A 22,631-nucleotide genomic window follows, 5' to 3' on the forward strand; every position below is an offset into this window, starting at 1 on the left:
TGTGTGTGTATGTATAATTGGGGTACGTGTGTGCGCGCGCGTGTGTGTGTTTGGGGGGGGGGTGTCTTTATGGGTAGGATGAAAGGAGCTCAGGGAGTTAAAATCAATGGTTGTTTCTTATAAATTAATCTCATAACCCAAATATAATGATATTCACCATTAATTTCTCAAATGAAACACTTGCAGTCAAAACTTTGAACGATGTGCGTCAAAACGCTCTGAAAACAAGGTACACTTGGTCGATATATCCTGGTTCATCTGTGAGTTCTTCCAAAGTTCTGTCAGGGTTGATATGTAGAAAATACGTCTTTAGAATGGTGATATCGTGTTTTTATCCCTAACTGAGAAAGCTAACAGAATATTCTAATATGTTCTCACTTTGTAGATAAGTTTTTGTCATACGTAAAGTCGGATAATTTATTTTAAACAAACCTCGCTATAATCTTGTTCACTAATGAGCGAGAATTGCCGACATTATCAGCGCAACTCGGAAATTGATCATTTTATATGTAAGGTCCGATGCTATTGGAAGACGTAATTTGCGGTCAACCAATAAGAAGCTTCGAAACTTGGGAGCATTGGTTATAAATCAAAACATCGAAGATGGACACGAAAGGTACTGTTTATCTTGAGAAATCGCAATTGTTTGATGGATTTTGCTTAAACTTTAAATGACTTTCGCATAAAATGCGAATACAGATGATTTTCTTTTCGCAAATTGGAATAAAACTTTGCAATTTGCGGACGTGCAAGCGGCTAGCGTGAGCCCAGTGTATTTTTGGGTCGGGTATTTCTCATCTTCCTCTTGACAATACCCCATAGATTCTCTATGGGGTTCAGGTCAGGCAAGTTGGCTGGCCAATCAAACAGTAATATCATGGTCAGCAAACCATTTGGTAGTAGTTTTGGCACTGTGGGTAGGTGCCAAGTCCTGCTGGAAAAGGAAATCAGCATCTCCAAAAAGCTCATCAGCAGATGGAAGCATGAAGTGCTCTAAAATCTCCTGGTAGATGGCTGTGTTGACTTTGGACTTGATAAAATACAGTGGACCAACACCAGCAGATGACATGGCACCCCAAATCATGACAGACTGTGGAAACTTCACACTGGGCTTCAAACACCTTGGATTCTGTGCCTCTCCATTCTTCCTCCAGACTCTAGAACCAGGATTTCCACATTAAATGCAAAATGTACTTTCATCTGAAAAGAGGACTTTGGACCACTGAGCAACAGTCCATTTCTTTCTCTCCTTAGCCCAGATAAGACACTTCTGACATTGTCTCTGGCTCAGGAGTAGCTTGATTTTAGGAATGCGAAAGTTGTATCCCCTTTCTTGAAGATGTCTGTTCGTGATGGGTCTTGATACACTGACACCAGCCTCAGTCCACTCCTTGTGAAGCTCTCCCAAGTTCTTGAATCAACTTTCCTTGACAATCCTCTCAAGACTGCGGCCATCCCTGCTGCTTGTGCACCTTTTCCAGCCACCCTTTTCAGCAATGACCTTTTGTGGCTTACCCTCCTTGTGGAGGGCATCAGTGATCATCTTCTGGACAACAGTCAAGTCAGCAGTCTTCCCCATGATTGTGGTTGTGTGTACTGAACTAGACCGAGAGAGACACTGTGTTCATACTGTTTTACTCGAACTGAAATATTCTAATATTTATTTTGATTTTTTTATGTACTGTATGCCATACTGATTAAAATTAAAATAGAAAAATGCTTGAAACATTTTAGTTTATGTATAATGAGTCTATAATATATAACTTTCACTTTCTTCAATAACTGATGGAAAATATTTAACTTTTCACAATATTCTAATTTTTTGAGATGCACTTGTATATCCAGGTTCTAGAGCAACATATGCTCCAATCCAGACGATGTCTCTTTCAGGGAAGACCTTGCATTTTCCAACATGACAATGCCAAACCACATACTGCATCAATTACAGCATCATGGCTGCGTAGAAGAAGGGTCCAGGTACTGAACTGGCCAGCCTGCAGTCCAGATCTTTCACCCATAGAAAACATTTGGCGCATCATAAAACGGAAGATACGACAAAAAAGACCCAAGACAGTTGAGCAACTAGAATCCTACATTAGACAAGAATGGGTTAACATTCCTATCCCTAAACTTGAGCAACTTGTCTCCTCAGTCCCCAGACATTTACAGACTGTTGTAAAGAGAAAAGGGGATGTCTCACAGTGGTAAACATGGCCTTGTCCCAACTTTGAGATGTGGTGTTGTCACGAAATTTAAAAATCACCTAATTTTTCCCTTTAAATGATATTTTCTCAGTTTAAACATTTGATATGTCATCTGTGTTCTATTCTGAATAAAATATGGAATTTTGAAACTTCCACATCATTGCATTCCGTTTTTATTTACAATTTGTACTTTGTCCCAACCTTTTTGGAATCGGGGTTGTAAATCAAAGTAGTGATAGGCAGTGGAGAAGTGAGTGAAAACAAATTATAGAAAGAAGAAATGAGCTATCCGACTTTGGAATTAGAATTATAAAATCAATTAGAACTATAAATTGTTCATTTGTCAAAGAAATGTTCTATTGTGGGTGGCACGGTGGTGTAGTGGTTAGCGTTGTCGCCTCACAGCAAGAAGGTCCGGGTTCGAGCTCCATGGCCGGCGAGGGCCTTTCTGTGCGGAGTTTGCATGTTCTCCCCGTGTCCGCGTGGGTTTCCTCCGGGTGCTCCGGTTCCCCCCACAGTCCAAAGACATGCAGGTTAGGTTAACTGGTGACTCTAAATTGACCGTAGGTGTGAATGTGAATGGTTGTCTGTGTCTATGTGTCAGCCCTGTGATGACCTGGCGACTTGTCCAGGGTGTACTCCGCCTTTCGCCCGTAGTCAGCTGGGACAGGCTCCAGCTTGCCTGCGACCCTGTAGAACAGGATAAAGCGGCTAGAGATAACGAGATGAGATGAGAAATGTGAAGACTTAAATATGACTCCTTGAACTGTTTGTTCAGGTCCAAACACTCTGTAATAGGAGCCATGGGGAAGGGTCCTGCAGGTGACCGTCCTTATCCAACCCCCCCAAACCAGCACACTTATTGCTGGGTTTCAGTCATGTTACTTTTCTTAGTGGTTTTATCTCAAGTGAAATAGCTGGTGGTCTAAACGGCTGCTGTAATGTAAACAACTAGTGATATACTATTCAAAAAAAGTAGGGGATATTGGATTTACAAGTAGAATGAAATGCAGATCATGAGGTCAGGAAGGAAACAAATGACAGAAAAACATTAAGGAAACACTTGTCAATTTATTTGAAACCCTGTGTACAGTCAGTAAAGGACAGATTCTCCAGAATAAGGGTCAACACAAACACAGGGTCACACAGCAAATTTACCACCATTTTAAAACCGAGTCAGTAGCGGGTAAAACCCCCTCGGTTGGCTAGACAAGCTCGAATTCGGCGTGGCATACTCCTAACGAGATGTCCCAGGTCATTTTGGGCAATGTTATTCCATTCCTGTTGCAATGCTGCAGCAAGCTCTTGGACATTGGCAGGAGGTTGTTGACGTTGGCGTAGCCGCTGTCCAAGCATGTCCCAGACATGCTCGATGGGGGAAAGGTCCGGACTGAGTGCTGGCCATGGTAATCTGGTGATATTCTGCTGCTGGAGGTAATCTGTAACGATCCTGGCCCTATGACATCTGGCATTGTCATCTTGGAAAATGAAACGGCGGCCATAACGACGTGCAAACGGCACAACATGGGGTGCCAAGATGTTGTCCCGGTAGTACTGCCCTGTGACACGTCCAGCAACAACATGCAAGTCTGTTCTGCTGGCAGCAGTGATGCCTCCCCACACCATTACAGAGCCACCCCCATATGGATCATGTCTAATGACGTTAACGTCATGGAAACGTTCGTTACGTCGGCGCCAAACCCTCCTGCATCTGTCCAGGAAGTCCACAGTGAACCTCGACTCAACTGAGAACATTACGTGGTTCCATCGGTGATTATCCCAGCGTTGATGATGACGACACCATTGGAGTCTGGCCCTAATGTGACGATCCCTCAAACAGGGAATGACACGAGGACGTCGGGCGTATAAGTGAAATCTGTGCAGTCGATTCCTGATGGTCTGGCCACTCACTACCAAGCCAGTATCCCTTCGAAGTTGAGACCTTATCCGATTTGCTGTTACCATACGATTTCTCAAGGCAATAGTGCGGATGAATCTGTCCTGAGCCTGAGTTGTTGCCCTTGGTCGACCGGATCGTGGTCTATCCTGAACAGACCCTGTAGCACGATGTCTGGACCATAATCTGCTGATGACAGACTGGGAAACATTCAGTGCTCTTGCCACAACGACCTGTCTTGTGCCAACCTGTAGCATGCCAAGGGCACGTAACCTCTCATCCTGTGTTAGACGGCGCATGGTCTCTGTTTAACCACTTCAACCACTGATAATCTGATGCTGTCTCTTCAAAATCTTCCTTTGGAGTGACTCTAACCTTCCAATTCAGAGTCATGCAAATTTGTGGCACGACCCCCTTGATCATCAGTAGCATCCCGTGCTGATCATGAGAGTGTCATTCATGTGTTTGGGTGATGAATTTCTTTGGAAATGCTTCCTCAGTCAGGAACTATACAACATGCTTTCGTATCCCTTTGTATATGTGAAAATTTGGATCTCAAAATAAAATAGCCCCTACTTTTTTTGAATAGTATAACTTGGGGTATGCTCATAATCTAGAAGCCACTGCTCACTTTAGATATATTCAGAAGATTGCTATGTGCAATGGAACAGACCCCGACAGTTTGGTAAAGAAGGATGTGTCATACGATCTCAAACTACCCTTTAGTCGAGTTCCCCGACATCTCGAACTATCTGGTGTTGCAGAAATCCTTCGACACTGCAAAACAGATTAAAGTGTGGAAGAGTATGGAGGCTTCCAACAACTTTTTTGTACGTGGCTGGGTAAAGGACCTCGGTATCAAGTCGCCGAATGAACCCTGTATTGTTTTTGCTCGTGTAAGTATTTTTTTTTTTAAAGCTTTTCGTTCGCGTCTTTACAACGAAGTGCTGCAAGTTGAAGTGTAAACAACTAACAGTTCTCTTGATTCTCACTTGTGTTGGCTCTTATCTCTCAGGTAAATCATTCCCAAAGATCATCAGAAACACCTTTAATAGACCTGGATCTTAGTTAAACAAGGCGGAGAAGTGATCACGGTGCATTGTAACTGTACGGCTGGGTAAGAGTTTTGTCGCAACCTTTAAGCATATGGACTTTGTGAGGAGTAAACAAAGAAACAGCTGGGGACTTTAGTGCTTTGTGACTTTAAAAAAAAAAAAAACTGTAAAATAACACGTAGCAAGAAAAGTACTTGGAAAACACTAACGGCATAGCTGAGAGGGATATACAAACCTTTCACGAAGTGATCACTGCAAACTCGAGCATGCTTCGACTCGTTCATTCGAAACTCACTTTGATAACATTACCAGGATAGCTTCCCCCCCCCATCTCAGAAATATTGCCAAGATAAGAAATTTAATGTCCCTACACAACACAGAAAAACTAGTTCATGTTTTCATTACCTCCAGGTTGGATTATTGTAATGCCTTACCGTCTGGATGTTCCAATAAGTGCATAAGCAAGCTCCAGTTAGTTCAAAATGCAGCAACAAGAGTCCTTACTAGAACTAGAAAATATGACCACATCACCCCTGTCTTATCCACACTGCATTGGCTCCCAATCAAATTTTGTATTGATTATAAAATACTACTATTGACTTTTAAAGTACTGAATGGTCTCGCACCACAGTACCCGAGTGAACTTCTGGTCCTTTATGACCCGCCACACCTACTTGGATCAAAAGGTGCAGGCTATCTGCTTGTACCTCGTATAGTGAAGGCTACATCAGGGGGCAGAGCCTTTTCTTACAAAGCCCCACAGTTATGGAACAGCCTTCCAAGTAGCGTTCGGGAATCAGACAGTCTCAGCATTTAAGTCTAGGCTGAAAACATATCTGTTTCGTCAAGCCTTTTGTTAATGGTGTTTATGAGTTAAAGGAGTAGATCTGGAGGGTCCTCAGACAGTGTTTTGGTAAACTGGGATGCATGGATGCTGTCAGTCCCCCACTTGCTTGCTCACTCGAGTTTGACGACGGTGTAGTGGCTGGCTGCTTTATGTCCTGGGACTCCCTCATGCCTATGTTACCTTCTGGCTCTCCCCTTTTAGTTATGCTGTCATAGTTATTTTTGCCGGAGTCCCTGCTTGTACTCAGCACAAAATGTATACCGTACCTACTTATTCAGGTGACATTGGGCATACCTAACAACCTGTGTGTTTTCTCTCTCTTCTCCCCCCAAAATCTGTCCCTCTGAGTTACATGTCAATCCTGGGATCGAGATGCTGACCTCTTCTGCTCCTCGGACCTGCCTGATCTATCCTGATGCCCTGTGTCTGGTTGGAGTCTCATCACATCGCTCCTGTGGAGGATGGCCCCATATGGACAGTTGAAAGTCACACTTGGAAGACACTCTGGACACTTACAGTAATGCTTTTGTGGCTGAGGACTACAGTTGGCTTGCTAACTTTGGGACTGCGGTTGTCATGAACAGTTTTGCACTCAAGTTCCCATGAATGAAGAGTTTATAACATCAACGAAACTGACTTCATGTTAAAACTGTTAATGTTGTAGTCATGTTGTCTGTTGTCCAGGTGAGGATTGGTTCCCTTTTGGGTCTGGTTTCTCTCGAGGTTTCTTCCTCGTGTCATCTGGAGGAGTTTTTCCTTGCCACTGTTGTCACGGGCTTGCTCAATGGGGATAGATTAGGGATAAAATTGGCTCATTCAGATTCTGTAAAGCTGCTTTGGGACAATGTCTATTGTTAAAAACGCTATACAAACAAACGTGACATCAAATTCAAAATGAGCAAATTTTTTTTCAAAAATAAATAGAAATAAAATTTGTTTCAACATTTATGTTGTTTTTGTACCATCTTCCATGAACTATCAGGTTTCTATGATTTGCAAATCTTCACACACATTTTTTATTTATATTTTAGACGGTGTCCCAACTTTTTTGGAATTGGGATTGTATATCATTCATTGTTGTGTGTTATTCCCTAAATATCAAATAGAAGAAATAACTGACAGATGCTGAAATGCCTTGCGGAAAGAACAAATCTCTTTACCTCTACATAGCCAGACAGCGGGAAATCTTTTCTAAATGGATGGCCTTCAAAACCATAATCTGTTAGGATTCTTCTCAGATCCGGATGATTTGCAAAGAAAACTCCAAACATGTCCCACACCTAAGGATAAGAGAAAATGTAACATGATCTACTCGACAAGTAGAGATACTGTATGTCTTTTAGATATTTAAAAGCGTACAAGCAAGTGGAAAAGGTGAGAAGGGATTACGTACCTCTCTTTCATACCAGTTGGCCGCTTGATGGACAGGGACAGCAGAGTCAACCGGTGTCAGCTCATCTGTGTACGTCTTTACTCGAATGCGAGAGTTGAAGCGCAGTGACAGCAGATTATACACAATCTGGAAAACGTGAACATTTTGCTCAGGTTTTTTTTTTATCTACAGGTCACACATACATGTTACACAATGGTAAAATAATTACAGGGAGAACACAAAGCATTGACCTCTTCTTCAGAGATATTGAGACTTCCATATTTGTTTAAGAGCAATAGGCCCAAGTTCCAATTTATTTTTTATGGTTACTTTTCAAAAGTACTGTGTGACAATTAAGCAGAATGAAGCTTTATCAGAAAATATTTAGGATTCTAGAGAACAAGTCAAGTCATGATTAATATTAAGAAAACATTGGTTTTCACTGGACAGCTGAAATCATCACAATACTAACAACTAGGGCTGTAACGATACACCCAACTCACGATTCGAATCGTGATTTTTGACCCACGATTCGATACGCCCACAATTTTTTTTAAATGTTTTTTTAAAGTAGTAAATTTGACTTAACATTTACTTACTTACATTAACTATTTAATAACAAATAATTCAGACCACTGCAGAGAATGAGTAATATGTATGCAAAAATGAACAAATGTATATCCAAAGATTGTTTTATTTCTCAAAATAATACTGTTGAGCCGGAAGCTCTGTTTTTTTCGGTTCTGAAAAAGTCATTTTTCCAAATCGTGTAAATCCGTTAAGATTTTTTTTTGGGGGGGGTGGCTCGCTCACTGTCTCACTCTCATAGGGCCAATGATTTTCTGTCATCACGGAAAACAGATGGAAATTACGGAATTTTTATGGTGAAACATTGCTCGCGTGTCAAAATGTAACTGCCGCAGAAGGCTTCCGCCCAAGCAGACATGCCTTCAGTGTTGCCAGATATTGCTAACGTTTTCCACCCCAAAATATGTTCAAAACCAGCCAAAAAGAACCTAAACCTGCCCAATCTGGCAACACTGCATGCCTTTCCGGTCAAGTGATTGTGATTGGCTTGTGGCACACCTAGCCAGCCAATGAGCTGCTTGTTTACAGATTCGCTCCCCGCGTCGCAACCAGAATGGCGACCGCTTAAAAGAAATGAATGCTCTGCCAGTGGCGAGTGTGGACGTTGCGTGACTCGCAGAAGATTGTCGCAGGTCGGCGAAAAAACGACTTACTAATAGATATAAAAAAATAAAAGTAATTTAAGTAAGTTTAAAATGTAATTTAAATAAAAAGTAAAGTATTCATAAATTGAAGTTTGGAAGCGCCTCTGTTTTTGGGCTGAGGAGAAGTTTGAAAGGGTGTACCGCGATTCTGCTTTCTTGTATCGCGATACGGATCGTGGCTCTGCGTATCGCGATTTCGATACACATATCGTTACAGCCCTACTAACAACACATATAATTTAAACATTCAAGTTAAAATTAAAATTCAAGTTTCCTCCCACAGTCCAAAAAGACATGGATTAGGTCAACTGGCTACTCTAAATTCCTCCCAAGTGTGAACGTGAATGGTCGTTCATCTCTGTGTTAGCCCTGCGAAAGATCGGCAACCTGCCCAGGGTGTAACCCACATTTCACCTGAACTCAGCTGAGATTGGCTCCAGCTCACCCGTGACCCTGAAGCATAAGCCTTTTACTGTGAATAAAAGAAAGACGGAGGGCAAAAATTCTAATAAACTCCGTTGACTGGGCTCTCTTAGTTTTGTAATTGTACGTCTTCCACTTAAAAACATTTCATACAGTGATGGAAATCTGCAGACATGTCTGTACATACAGGTAAATGCAGAAGAGAACAAGCTGTTGATATTTCCAAAAATATTAAAATTTTAAAGGAAACATTAATAGTTTTGCATAAAGGGTATTCATTATGCTTAAAATATGCTTTATAAAGCTGAAGTTGGAACGGCACTTCACATATTACTGTTTATATAACACAATATCATGTATGATATTTGCTTCAGATTCTTGCGAGACCATAAAATAAATGCAAATGAGCTTTACTTAGTGAGCATCATCAACTGTTACAGGTTCTTTACATTGCATCTTTTTTTTTTTAAAGATTATTTTTTGGAGCTTTTTCCACCTTTATTGGATAGGACAGTGTAGAGACAGGAAATGAGCGGGAGAGAGACGGGGAGGGATCGGGAAATGACCTCGGGTCGGAATCAAACCCGGGTCCCCGGATTTATGGTATGGCGCCTTATCCACCTGAGCCACGACGCCCCCCTTTTTTTTTTTTTATTATTAAAAAAGGGACTTCTGCTCTAAAAGAATGCTTTTACTATTCCTAGAATCAGCTGTCAGTCATTTCCCATCACGTTTGCATATCAGAAAAGAAGTTCAATGTTCAAAGGTACTTTAAAAAGTGGGAATGATTTGACTCAACACCAATTCGATCAGAAGGCATGAGGTTGATTACTAATTTCCTTCAGGCTATACGTGTTCTGACCTCAAAGCGGTTTTGCCGAGTTGGAACATCAACTGCAGTGAGGTCAGTCATGTTGCGGAACTGGGCATTGGTGTGATCCCGAAGGAAAGTCAACACAGGTATGATTCCCTCTGGGTGGATCATAACCTCCAGCTCGTTGTAGCATGTCACCTAAAGATACACACATCTTATATTAGTTGAACAAATAGTGTGATCACATGCCAAATAAGAGATGTTTATAGCAGCTTTGGAAATAGCAGGAGTTATGAAGGTCACTTAAAATGTACGAATTAAATATTGGTCTAGTTTTGAACACTGCATTATATGAGGGAAAACCAGTGGAACAGAAAGTTGATTTGAGCAGGGTACCTGAACTTGTTGCACATATTTGGGAAGAATTTCAGCCACGTATTCCCCAAACTGGGACAGTTGCTTATGAGTCACTGCATCCTTGGGCCTAACTGTAGCTATAAACACACAGTACAGCAAAGTTAGAAAAGTAAAGCCTAAAACTGACATGACCCAAGAACCTAAAACATGGGAAACATTTCTACAGCTATGGAAAAAGTGATTTCTTAATTTATTCTATAGCTGTACACACATTAATACCATTTTTTTAAACCCACACCACAAGAACTCTAGATATTCTAGTGTCAATATTAACATTTATTAGTTAAATAAAATGTTACTCAACATTAGGCAAAATGAGCCAAATGCAGGGCTTTATTTCTAGTTTGCTGAAAGGTTTTTGACAGAGATGCAACTTCTTAAGGAGAAAATATCTAGTCCAAAGGGTCCAGCAGTAAGTTAGGACTACTCACGTCTTGTCTCAGTTGCTGTTGCTTCAGAACGTGCTGGGATCAGTGCAGCATTCCAACTCGCAGCTACGACAGAGACACAGACGGAATCATGAATAAATCACTGACCAACTAAGAAAAAAAAAAAATTGCATTAATTTAGTAGACAGCTCCCCCCCCAGGAATTTTAATTGCATGAAAAGATGCAACATAATTTGAACCATTTGGAAATTAATAAGCATAATCCATACAATAATACAACCAACTTAGCAGAAGGCAGAACATTTTTATTAATTCACAATCAAAAGTTTAAAAATATGATTACATGGCCATAATAGCATTTTTGAAGCCGTATAGTGCTCACAGTATAATGCTACTTTAGATTTACCTATAGAAAAACAGCAACTCTAATAAGATATTTGGTCACTGCCTAAAACATGGAGCTCCTAATCAGCGTATGAATAAAATAATTTGCAAGGGCACAAAATCAACTTGAATAGAAGAATACTATTATAGCATATGAACCATCAAATTGTGTAGTGTATTTCACATCAGTAAATTGCTGCATTGTCTTGTGACGGTGATACCAATAATGAGATACACGTCACAGTTACAAATACATATTTATTCCTTTCTTTGATACCACATGCCATGCACCAGAAACACCACCATGACATTTATGGTGCGACTCTGCTGGGTGCCTGGTGGACAGCAGTGAACCAGCACCTTCACTTTACATCATTACTATTCAATATCAAACTTGACGTGTCAAACAGCTGCCTGGTTACATCGGTCATGTCCACACACATTGGAGCATGCAGCCGCAGAATACAAAGCGCACGCACACCATTAGGACTAATCATCATCATCATCATCATCTCACCTGTTCCTGATGAGAGCTCAATCACAACACAGATATAAGGACTCTCATTAAAGGAAAAGGCAACTTTTGTACAAAATCACCACAAATAGATAAATATATAAAGTAATCGATCATGGAATTTATAGAGAAAGAACAGACCGCATAACAGTATCTTTTAACTTTTAATAATATTGGCTTGCGCTGAGCTCAGCGAAGATGCGTTCCGCCATATTGATCTACTGCGTGACGTCATGCGGCCCACCACTGAAAAGAACTCTTCAGTGCTTCATGGTAATAAGGTAAAAAACCAGTACAATCGCTTCTTCAAAGTTTCACCAAATGGTTTTATTTATGCAACTTAAAGCTCATAATACTGTATAACTTTGGTTGAGTAAAAACACGGAGCAAAAACATGGCTGAATGACTCCTATTTGGATTTGTCCTACCAAGCCTACTGCGCATGCGTGAAGCGGCTCGGTTTTCCCTTTCGGGCGCTCTCGTTTTCTGTTAGAATTTGGTAAAGAAAAAAAAAAAATATATATATATATATATTATTTACCAGCTTACCGGGTCCATGAACATAAATCTGACAGCTGACAAGGTCGGGATATAAACGAATCAAATACAAGCCACCCGCCGGGACTCCTAATCACAGTGATCAGTTTGTAAACACTGTTTTCATGGGCTCAGTGACGTCACAGATCAGAGGGAGGCGCATTAACGAAAGATTCTGATTGGTTTATAGTTGCCCACAATCTCAAAATGGCTGCCTCCTCCAACTTCGACTCCTCTGTGTCAATTCATGATTTCAAAGTTAAAAATATTTTTGCATGTTCGATATATAATGGAAATAATTAACGGAATTGATTATGTATATGTTTTTCTCCTATTACACACCTGGTTTTGTACAAAAGTTGCCTTTTCCTTTAACACACAGATTTTGAGAAGTATACACTCTAACCTGCATCTGACATTACCAAGCCTTGTATTTTGTGTTGCTTTCCTGGTTTTGGACTTTGAGTCTTGCATTACCGCCGATATCCTGCCTGTGCCTCACTTGACCACTGCCTGTTTGTCGACTCAGTCTTTGTCTCTGTTTTGGATCTGTTTATTAGCGTGTTTTCAATAAAACTCTACCTGCACTTACATCCGTCTATCGCCCTTACATGACAGAAACTGTCAAAAGGTCCAACAAGTTAGTGGACTAACAACTGTTTTAATGAATGAATGAATTAATTAATTTGAATGAATTTATTTGAATGAATTTTTTATTTCGAACATGTATAAAAAAATGTACGTAACTATTTGTACATACAAAAGAAAGACAACGAGAAAGTGACAAAAAAAAAACTAAATAAAATAAAGAGCTAAGACATTACAATACACCGCAGATTGTTCGAAAAAGGAAATGAAAGCGTCGTAAATAATTTTCTATAAAAATTAGGGCTGTCAAGCGATTAAAAAATTTAATTGCGATTAATCTCAATTTCATATAGTTAATCGCGATTAATCGCATTTTTTAAAATCTATGTAAATGAATAAGGCTTTTAAAGTGAAATGTTACAATTAAAATGGTGAACACATTTTATGCTAAAAGTACTTGTTAAAAACTGCTGGGACAAGAGAAAATGGTAAGGGAGTTGATTCACTCACATACTAGGCAGTACTGAACATACAAAACACAATTGGATTTTGTGATGGATTAGGGAGCTGTAGTCTCAAATATAAAACATGTAGTCACATACTACTGTGTCTCAGTTCAGACATGTGTGACAAAAGAAAATAAAAATGAAATAAAACTTCAGTTGTGCTGGAGTTGTATTCAGTCACAGCCTATAGGACTTGACAGTGCTGTGCAAACAAAAATAAATTGCAGTTGGACTTCAATAAAGACATTTAGTGTCATATCACAGTGCTACAGCATACTGAAATCTCACTTTACAAAAGTATTTTAGAACTGCAAAGTGCATACCAAAACCAACTCAATCACACTCTACTTTTGAAATGAAACTTCCCGTTTAACAGACCTTTCTCCATCACTCACACTTACTCATCAGTCCCCCCAGGATTCCGCGGGCCTTTTTTGTGATTGTTGTGGGCTAAAATTTCTGATGTTGCGGGGGGTTTTCCAAAAAATTGTGATGAAAGTTGCGGTGTGTAGCAGTCCATGTAGGTGGGTGGAGCACAGAAGGACGGCAGGACAGAACTGATCTCACAAAACTCTTTTATTTGCACTTTGCAGTCGCAAACACACACTCAGACACACGCGCACACATCAGCCGTCTGGTTGTCGAGAGAGCTCCCTCTGCTCTCACTCTCTCTCTTTAAATAGGGCGCGGTCACTGGGAAGACACACAAACACATTAACAACAAGTGTAGTGATTCTGCCACTTAATTTCCCTGACTCCGCCCTCCTGTCACAGACCGATGCTAGACCACGCCCCCGCTGCCACATACCCCCACCGCCCGACTCAGGCCGGGCAGCCGTCAGGCCGGGCAGCCGTCCGGCCCGCAGCCGACTCCCCCCCCCCTTGACGGGAGAGAGGAAGTCCGCCACGACCATCTGCGCCCCCAGCCTGTGGATCACCTTGAAGTTAAAGGGTTGGAGTGCCAGATACCAACGGGTGATCCGCGCATTGGCATCCTTCATGCGGTGGAGCCACTGGAGGGGCGCGTGGTCCGAACAGAGGGTGAAAGGGCGTCCCAGCAGGTAGTACTGGAGGGCGAGGACCGCCCACTTGATCGCCAGGCACTCCTTCTCGATGGTGCTGTAGCGCCCCTCACGCACCGACAGCTTGCGACTAATGTACAAGACGGGGCGATCCTCCCCCTCCACCTGCTGGGACAAAATGGCCCCCAGCCCTCTGTCCGACGCATCCGTCTGCAACATAAAGGGGAGAGAAAAGTCAGGGGAGTGTAAAAGTGGCCCCCCATACAGTGCAGCCTTAACCTTAGAAAAAGCCCGCTGGCATTGCTCCGTCCACTGGCCCAGATCTGGTGCCCCCTTTTTAGTCAGATCAGTCAGCGGGCTGGTGAAGTCCGAATAATTAGGTATAAACCTACGATAATAGCCAGCCAGCCCCAGGAACTGTCTCACCCCCTTTTTGGTCTTGGGCCTCGGGCAGGCCACAATCGCTGCAGTCTTGTTAATTTGGGGACGTACCTGCCCGTTGCCCAAGTGGAAGCCCAGATACCGTACTTCCACCCGCCCAATCGCACACTTCTTCGGGTTGGCCGTGAGACCCGCCCGCCTCAGCGACCTAAGGACGGCCCTCAGGTGTTGTAGGTGCCGCGGCCAGTCATTACTATAAATAATGATATCATCTAAGTACGCGGCCGCATAGGTGGCGTGGGGCGGAGGACCCTGTCCATCAGCCGCTGAAACATAGCGGGCGCCCCAAACAGCCCAAAAGGAAGTGTGACGAATTGGTATAAGCCGAACGGCGTGGAAAAGGCCGTTTTTTCACGGGATAATGGAGTCAAGGGGATCTGCCAATAACCTTTTGTTAAATCCAGTGTCGAGTAAAAACAAGCCGTGCCTAGCCGATCGAGCAAATCATCAATACGAGGCATTGGGTACGCATCGAATTTAGACACCGCGTTGACTTTTCTATAGTCCACACAGAACCGAACCGACCCGTCGGCCTTGGGTACCAAGACCACCGGGCTGCTCCAGTCACTGTGGGACTCCTCGACGATGCCCATTTTGAGCATGGCCTCGAGTTCTTCCCGAACCACCTTTTTCTTGTGTTCGGGTAACCTCTAAGGGCGGCTACGCACTACCACCCCCGGGGGCGTCTCAATGTGGTGCTCTATGAGGTTGGTGCGGCCGGGCAGGGGTGAGAACACGTCCCAAAACTCGGTCTGCAACTGGGCAACCTCCGCGAGTTGGGTCGGGGAGAGGTGGTCTCCACAGGGGACTGGAGAGGGACGTGATGCTAATGTTCCTTTTTGAACCTCCAGCCCCAGCTCCACCTTCTCTGGAACCACCGACACCAACGCCACAGGGACCTCCTTGTTCCAAAGTTTGAGTAGGCTGAGGTGGTAAATCTGTAGCGCCCCACCCCTGTCCGTTCGCTTTACCTCATAGTCGACGTCCCCGACTTGCCGTGTGACCTCAAAGGGTCCTTGCCACTTGGCGACTAATTTAGAGCTCGAAGTGGGCAACAGTACGAGTACTTTCTCTCCCGGTGCAAACTCTCTAAGGAGCATACCCTTGTCGTACAGGCGGGTTTGCCGTTCTTGGGCCTGCCGCAAATTCTCCTGGGTTAGGTGTGTGAGTGTGTGGAGTTTTGCACGCAGGTCAATAACGTATTGAATTTCATTTTTGCTTGGTGAAGGTCCCTCCTCCCAATTTTCTCGCAGCACGTCTAAAATGCTGCGCGGCTTACGCCCATATAATAATTCAAATGGGGAGAACCCCGTGGAGGCTTGGGGGACCTCTCGCACTGCAAAGAGCAAGGGTTCGAGCCATTTATCCCAGTTACGCGCGTCCTCACTTACAAATTTCTTAATTATGTTTTTAAGGGTGCGATTAAACCGTTCCACTAAGCCGTCCATTTGTGGGTGATACACGCTGGTGCGGATCGGCTTAATACCTAATAACCCACAGTTCGTTCAGTGTTCGTGACATAAACGAGGTGCCTTGATCAGTCAGAATCTCTTTCAGGATTCCAACTCGGGAGATGACGCGGAAGAGTGCCTCCACAATACTGCGTGCTGAGATATTGCGAAGAGGCACTGCTTCCGGGTATCGCGTTGCATAGTCCACCAGAACTAATATAAAGCGGTACCCTCGTGTTGACCGATCTAATGGCCCGACGAGATCCATCCCAATTCTTTCGAACGGGGTCTTGATTAACGGTAGAGGGCGCAAAGGCGCTTTTGGAATGGCCGCTGGATTTACTAACTGGCATTCGCGGCATGCCGTACACCACCTACGGACATCGCCGCGAATCCCCGGCCAATAGAATCGGGCCATTATTCGGGCTAGTGTTTTATCCTGCCCTAAATGTCCAGCCATGGGATTAAAGTGAGCCGCCTGGAATACCAATTCCCGGCGGCTCTTCGGAATTAAAAGCTGCGTGACTCGCTCTTTAGTTTGAGTGCCCTGCGTCACTCGGTATAATCTATCCTTCATAATCGCGAAGTAGGGGAAGGACGGGGTGGCGTTCGGCTGGAGCGTTTGACCATCGATTACTCTCACTTGGTCAAACGCATGCCGCAGAGTCCCGTCTCGCGATTGCTCTAATGGGAAATCCGCAAGGGATTCCCCAATAGAGAGAGGAGGAGCCAGCGGCTCCTCACTCTGGTGCGGAGATGACGTAGACGGCTCTGTGACAGCTGCTCCCGCCAAAGCGACACCGGGACCTCCCCCTGTCAAATGGCAGGACCCACTCTGTACTAAGTGTGTCATTAAACCCCGGCCAATCAGTCCCCAAAATTAAAGAGTGGGTAAGGAGAGGATTAACCGCCGCCTTCACTATAAATTTTTCCCCTCTGAAAATAATGTGGACCGACACTAAAGGGTAGTTGTGAACATCCCCATGCACACACAACACCTTCACCAATTGTGCTCCCCCCAAAGCCTCATCTTGCACCAGGTTTTGGTGGATTGAGGTCTGATTACAGCCAGAATCCACCAACGCCTGATATGTATCCCCTTGGATACTCACCGGTATGCGATACGCTCTGGCCTGATCGAGGGCGGCTCCTGGCGCGTTGGGGATCCGAACCACCGCGCCCACCTCCATTATCGAGCACTGCTGTTGGAGGTGGCCCGGTTCCCCGCAGCGACAGCAAACCGGCCCGGGCTTCCTCTCTGCACTAGTGCTCTGGGGCTCACTCACCTGAAGGGGGGGGGGGGGGGGGGGGAGAGACAGACACAGAAGGGAGACACAGAAGGGCACCGCGGGTGCGGCGGGCCGGCTGAGGTGGCGCCGGCTCCCATCTCCGCGGTGGGGGAATGGGGCGAGGAGAAGACACAGGAGGAGGAGGAGGAGGAGGAGAGAGAGAGAGAGAGAGAGAGAGAGAGAGAGAGAGAGAGAAGAGAGTTGTCTGCTGTCCTGCCGTCGGGACAGCCGCCAGATGATCCTCCGCCAGCTCGATTGCCTGATCCAGCGACGCCGGGCAGTGGCACTGGACCCACTCTGCGGTTCCCGCTGGTAGACGCGCGACGAACTGTTCCAGTACCACCTGGTCGAGGAGTCCCTCGGCGTCGCAGCGGTCGGCCCTCAACCACTGCCAGCAGGCGTCCCGGAGTTGCTGGCCAAACGCGAACGGCCGGCCGACTTCCTCCAAGCGCAGAAACGCTGATGTTGTTGCTCCGGGGTGCGTCCCACCCGCTAGAGGACGGCCCGGCGAAGGTCCGCGTAGGCCAGCCGGCGGTCGGTGAGGAGCTGTAGAGCGGCCAGCTGCGCCTCTCCCGTTAGCAGGGGGAGGAGGCACGCCGCGCGCTGTTCCACCGGCCACCCCGAGGTCTCTGCTACCTGCTCAAAGAGCGTGAAGAATGCCTCGGGGTCGTCCTGCGGGCCCATCTTCGTGAGGGTGAGGGGGGAAGGGCCCGCGGCGGTGGAGATGGTGGACCCCACCGACGCGAGGAGGTGCCGGAACGCCCGACGATCTTCCTGTTGCGCCAGCACCAGGGCCTCGATCCGTTGTTCTTGCTCCTTTCGGAGGGCGAGCAGCGCCTGGTGCTGGCTCTGTTGGGCCGTGGCGAGGATCAGGTCGGCGAAGGTGGAGGACTCCATGGGGCTGTTGTCTTCTGTGCTCAGATCCCGGGTTTCAGCACCACTGTAGCAGTCCATGTAGGTGGGTGGAGCACAGAAGGACGGCAGGACAGAACTGATCTCACAAAACTCTCTTTTATTTGCACTTTGCAGTCGCAAACACACACTCAGACACACGCACACACATCAGCCGTCTGGTTGTTGAGAGAGCTCCCTCTGCTCTCACTCTCTCTCCTTAAATAGGGCGCGGTCACAGGGAAGACACACAAACGCATTAATTAACAACAGGTGTAGTGATTCTGCCACTTAACTTCCCCGACTCCACCCTCTTGTCACAGACCGATGCTAGACCACGCCCCCACTGCCACACAGTGTTTTTTAGGTTTTTGTTGCGATTACATTGCGGGAGGAAGTGAAAGTTGCGAGAAATTGTTGCGATTTTCTCTTTTTGTGATTAAAATTGAGTGATATGTTAAATATTAAGTTATTACTGAAAAACTATTGATTAAAAAAAAAAAAGGGACACCGAGAAATGGTCCTACAAACAACTTTACCAATATAAAAGATTACCAGGACTACAAAAATGCAGAAAAATAGGCTTTACTTATCCAAATGCACCTGTTGGTTCAAAAGTTAAAGTGCATAGAACCTCACAGCACAACATGAAGTTACCTTAAAATATAATATAAATGCCTCAGCTTTCACGTAAGAAAAAAAAAAAACTATTAATACTAGTACTGTGTGCAGGCAGTCTCCCCTGAAGACTAAATTAAACAATAATTATAAACTAATAAAATAAATGGATCAGGCTTCATAGAAGAAAAATAACAATTTGAACAGAATCTCACAGTATTATGCTGAAGCTGCCTAAACAATGGAAAATAAAATACCATTTTGGCAAAAATGTTGGCATCCATTAATTTCTTGTATTAAGTAAAAAAATATGTAAAGTGCACACAGTCCTTCCCTGTAAACACAACACACTTTCAGTAACAGAATTTAAGCCTACATAAACACTGACTCGCACATGCAATGTTGCCAGATACTGCTGACGTTTTCCAGCCCAAAATATGTTCAAAACCCGCCAAAATGCACTTGAAACCGCCCAACCTGGCAACACTGCGCACATGCTGCTTCTCTTGAACGTATACATGGACGTAAGGTAGTTTGTCGACGTCACCTCAAGACGACGCCAACGATTGGTCAAATTTGTGGGAAAGTTGCAGTGATTGGATATAATTGCAACACCGTCCTGAATTCGCAGGGACTAGCTGAATTTGCGTTGAAGTTGCAAATCGCAACATCGCGAAGTCCTGGAGGGTCTGGTTGAAGCAACGTGCGACAAGCCTCAACATGAACTACGGGTGCCTCGCAGGGCCAAATTAGAATTTGCGTTAACGGCACTATTTTTTTTAATCGCGATAAATTGAGATCGCGTTAATGCGTTATCGCGTTAACTTCGACAGCCCTAATAAAAATGTGTTAGTAAGTAATTCCATGTCATTTTTTAAAAAGCAAATTAAAAATCATCTTTTGGCTGCTCCCATTAGAGATCACCACAGCGGATCATCCTTCCCAATTTATGATCTGCATTACTTGATTTGGCATAGATTTTTATGCTGGATGACATTCCTGACGCAACCCTCCTCAATCTAGCCAGGCTTGGGACTGGCATCAAGTATGCACTGGCTTGTGCAACCCCAAAACGCAAAATGTTTAAAATAAAACAAACAAACAAAAAAAAAACCTGGATAAAACCCCATCTATCTTATGTAAACAAAAGATACAAATTTCACTGTCTGGTGGTCAAGTGTTGAGATACAGTGGGGCAAAAAAGTATTTAGTCAGTCACCAATTGCACAAGTTCTCCCACTTAAAAAGATGAGAGGCCTGTAATTTTCATCATAGCTATACCTCAACTATGAGAGACAAAATGAGAAAAAAAAAAATCCAGAAAATCACATTGTCTGATTTTTAAAGATTTTATTTGCAAATTATGGTGGAAAATAAGTATTTGGTCAATAACAAAAGTTCATCTCAATACTTTGTTATATACCCTTTGTTGGCAATGACAGAGGTCAAACGTTTTCTGTAAGTCTTCACAAGGTTTTCACACACTGTTGCTGGTATTTTGGCCCATTCCTCCATGCAGATCTCCTCTAGAGCAGTGATGTTTTGGGGCTGTCGCTGGGCAACACGGACTTTCAACTCCCTCCAAAGATTTTCTATGGGGTTGAGATCTGGAGACTGGCTAGGCCACTCCAGGACCTTGAAATGCTTCTTACGAAGCCACTTCTTCATTGCCCGGGCGGTGTGTTTGGGATCATTGTCATTCTGAAAGACCCAGCCACGTGTCATCTTCAATGCCCTTGCTGATGGAAGGAGGTTTTCACTCAAAATCTCACGATACATGGCCCCATTCATTCTTTCCTTTACACGGATCAGTCGTCCTGGTCCCTTTGCAGAAAAACAGCCCCAAAGCATGATGTTTCCACCCCCATGCTTCACAGTAGGTATGGTGTTCTTTGGATGCAACTCAGCATTCTTTCTCCTCCAAACACGACAAGTTGAGTTTTTACCAAAAAGTTCTATTTTGGTTTCATCTGACCATATGACATTCTCCCAATCCTCTTCTGGATCATCCAAATGCTCTCTAGCAAACTTCAGACAGGCCTGGACATGTACTGGCTTAAGCAGGGGGACACGTCTGGCACTGCAGGATTTGAGTCCCTGGCAGCGTAGTGTGTTACTGATGGTCGCCTTTGTTACTTTGGTCCCAGCTCTCTGCAGGTCATTCACTAGGTCCCCCCGTGTGGTTCTGGGATTTTTGCTCACCGTTCTTGTGATCATTTTGACCCCACGGGGTGAGATCTTGCGTGGAGCCCCAGATCGAGGGAGATCATCAGTGGTCTTGTATGTCTTCCATTTTCTAATAATTGCTCCCACAGTTGATTTCTTCACACCAAGCTGATTACCTATTGCAGATTCAGTCTTCCCAGCCTGGTGCAGGTCTACAATTTTGTTTCTGGTGTCCTTTGACAGCTCTTTGGTCTTGGCCATAGTGGAGTTTGGAGTGTGACTGTTTGAGATTGTGAACAGGTGTCTTTTATACTGATAAGTTCAAACAGGTGCCATTAATACAGGTAACGAGTGGAGGACAGAGGAGCCTCTTAAAGAAGTAGTTACACGTCTGTGAGAGCCAGAAATCTTGCTTGTTTGTAGGTGACCAAATACTTATTTTACCGAGGAATTTACCAATTAATTCATTAAAAATCCTACAATGTGATTTCCTGCATTCTTTCCCCCCATTCTGTCTCTCATAGTTGAAGTGTACCTATGATGAAAATTACAGGCCTCTCATCTTTTTAAGTGGGAGAACTTGCACAATTGGTGGCTGACTAAATACTTTTTTGCCCCACTGTACATTGTCTTGCACTTATGACTGGGTTCCCTGTGGTGGTACACATGCATATGGATGTTGTACATTAAAAAAAAAATAAAAGGCCCCACCCCAGGCCATTCTGTGGCTGGGAAGTTTAATATTTGAGGGGATTCCCTAGCAAATAACGTGCATGAAATCGCTCACTTCACACTGTCAAGCAGACAGAGGAAGTCCAGTGTGCGCATGCGCAGGTTTACCTTCTTCTTTTGGGTTTTACGGCAGCTGACATCCACAGTGTTGCATTACTGCCATAGGATTTACCTTTGACCGTGCATTGACAGTTACATCATTTGGTCACTAAACAAACAGCTGATCACACAGAGGTGCTCGCTGACCACTGATATTTATTAGTTTGGTCCTGTGTTTCCTTTCCTTCGCAACATAACGTCTTTTCTTCTTGCTTTCCATTACTGTAGTCAGTCTTTCATGTTTCGTTTCTCACACCCTCCATTTTTCTCTCCTGTTTCAAATTTGTATCCCACAATGCCTTGTGTGAACAGGGAAAGCCCACTACGTGATTTATGATGTGGTATCTTGAATTGGGTCATGGTGAAGCAGGGGGAATTGTGGAGAATTTAGGGCCACGTGGCCCCAAATTCATTAATTGTTCTATTTTAAAAAATAAAATTGGAAGTCTGATTTTAATTCAGTAGCCTTTAGTCCACGAAACAAAAATAATTGGGTGTCAGGGAAAATTCTTTTTATGACCTAAACTTAAAATCTGAAAGGCAGGCTACCCTTAACAACTTGCATGTAATCCTTTTCGGACAGACACTTGATTTGCTTATATACTGTGTGTAGTGGACATCCCTATGTGCCCCTATCAAACTGCTCTTCTCACCATTACCTCTTATTTTAGAAGAAGATCTTTGTGATGATTTGCTGACTCTTGAACTCTAAAGCAAACTTGATTTTATGTAAAGCATGATCT

General features: G+C 44.0%; 1 protein-coding gene across 2 annotated transcripts in view; it reads right to left on the minus strand.

The window, feature by feature from the left end:
* The window catches only part of ndufs3 (NADH:ubiquinone oxidoreductase core subunit S3), an 81,648-nt gene that overhangs the window by 26,421 nt on the left and 32,596 nt on the right, over positions 1–22,631 (minus strand). For both annotated transcript variants that reach the window (XM_060911779.1, XM_060911778.1), the window contains exons 2-6: positions 10,693–10,755; positions 10,241–10,338; positions 9,893–10,042; positions 7,397–7,522; positions 7,164–7,283 (exon numbers count right to left, since the gene is read on the minus strand). In XM_060911779.1, coding sequence (XP_060767762.1) covers positions 7,164–7,283; positions 7,397–7,522; positions 9,893–10,042; positions 10,241–10,338; positions 10,693–10,755 — 557 coding nt within the window. The remainder of the gene's footprint in view (positions 1–7,163; positions 7,284–7,396; positions 7,523–9,892; positions 10,043–10,240; positions 10,339–10,692; positions 10,756–22,631) is intronic.

Source organism: Neoarius graeffei, chromosome 27 (genome assembly GCF_027579695.1).
Source record: "Neoarius graeffei isolate fNeoGra1 chromosome 27, fNeoGra1.pri, whole genome shotgun sequence".
Classification (NCBI taxonomy): Eukaryota; Metazoa; Chordata; class Actinopteri; order Siluriformes; family Ariidae; genus Neoarius; species Neoarius graeffei.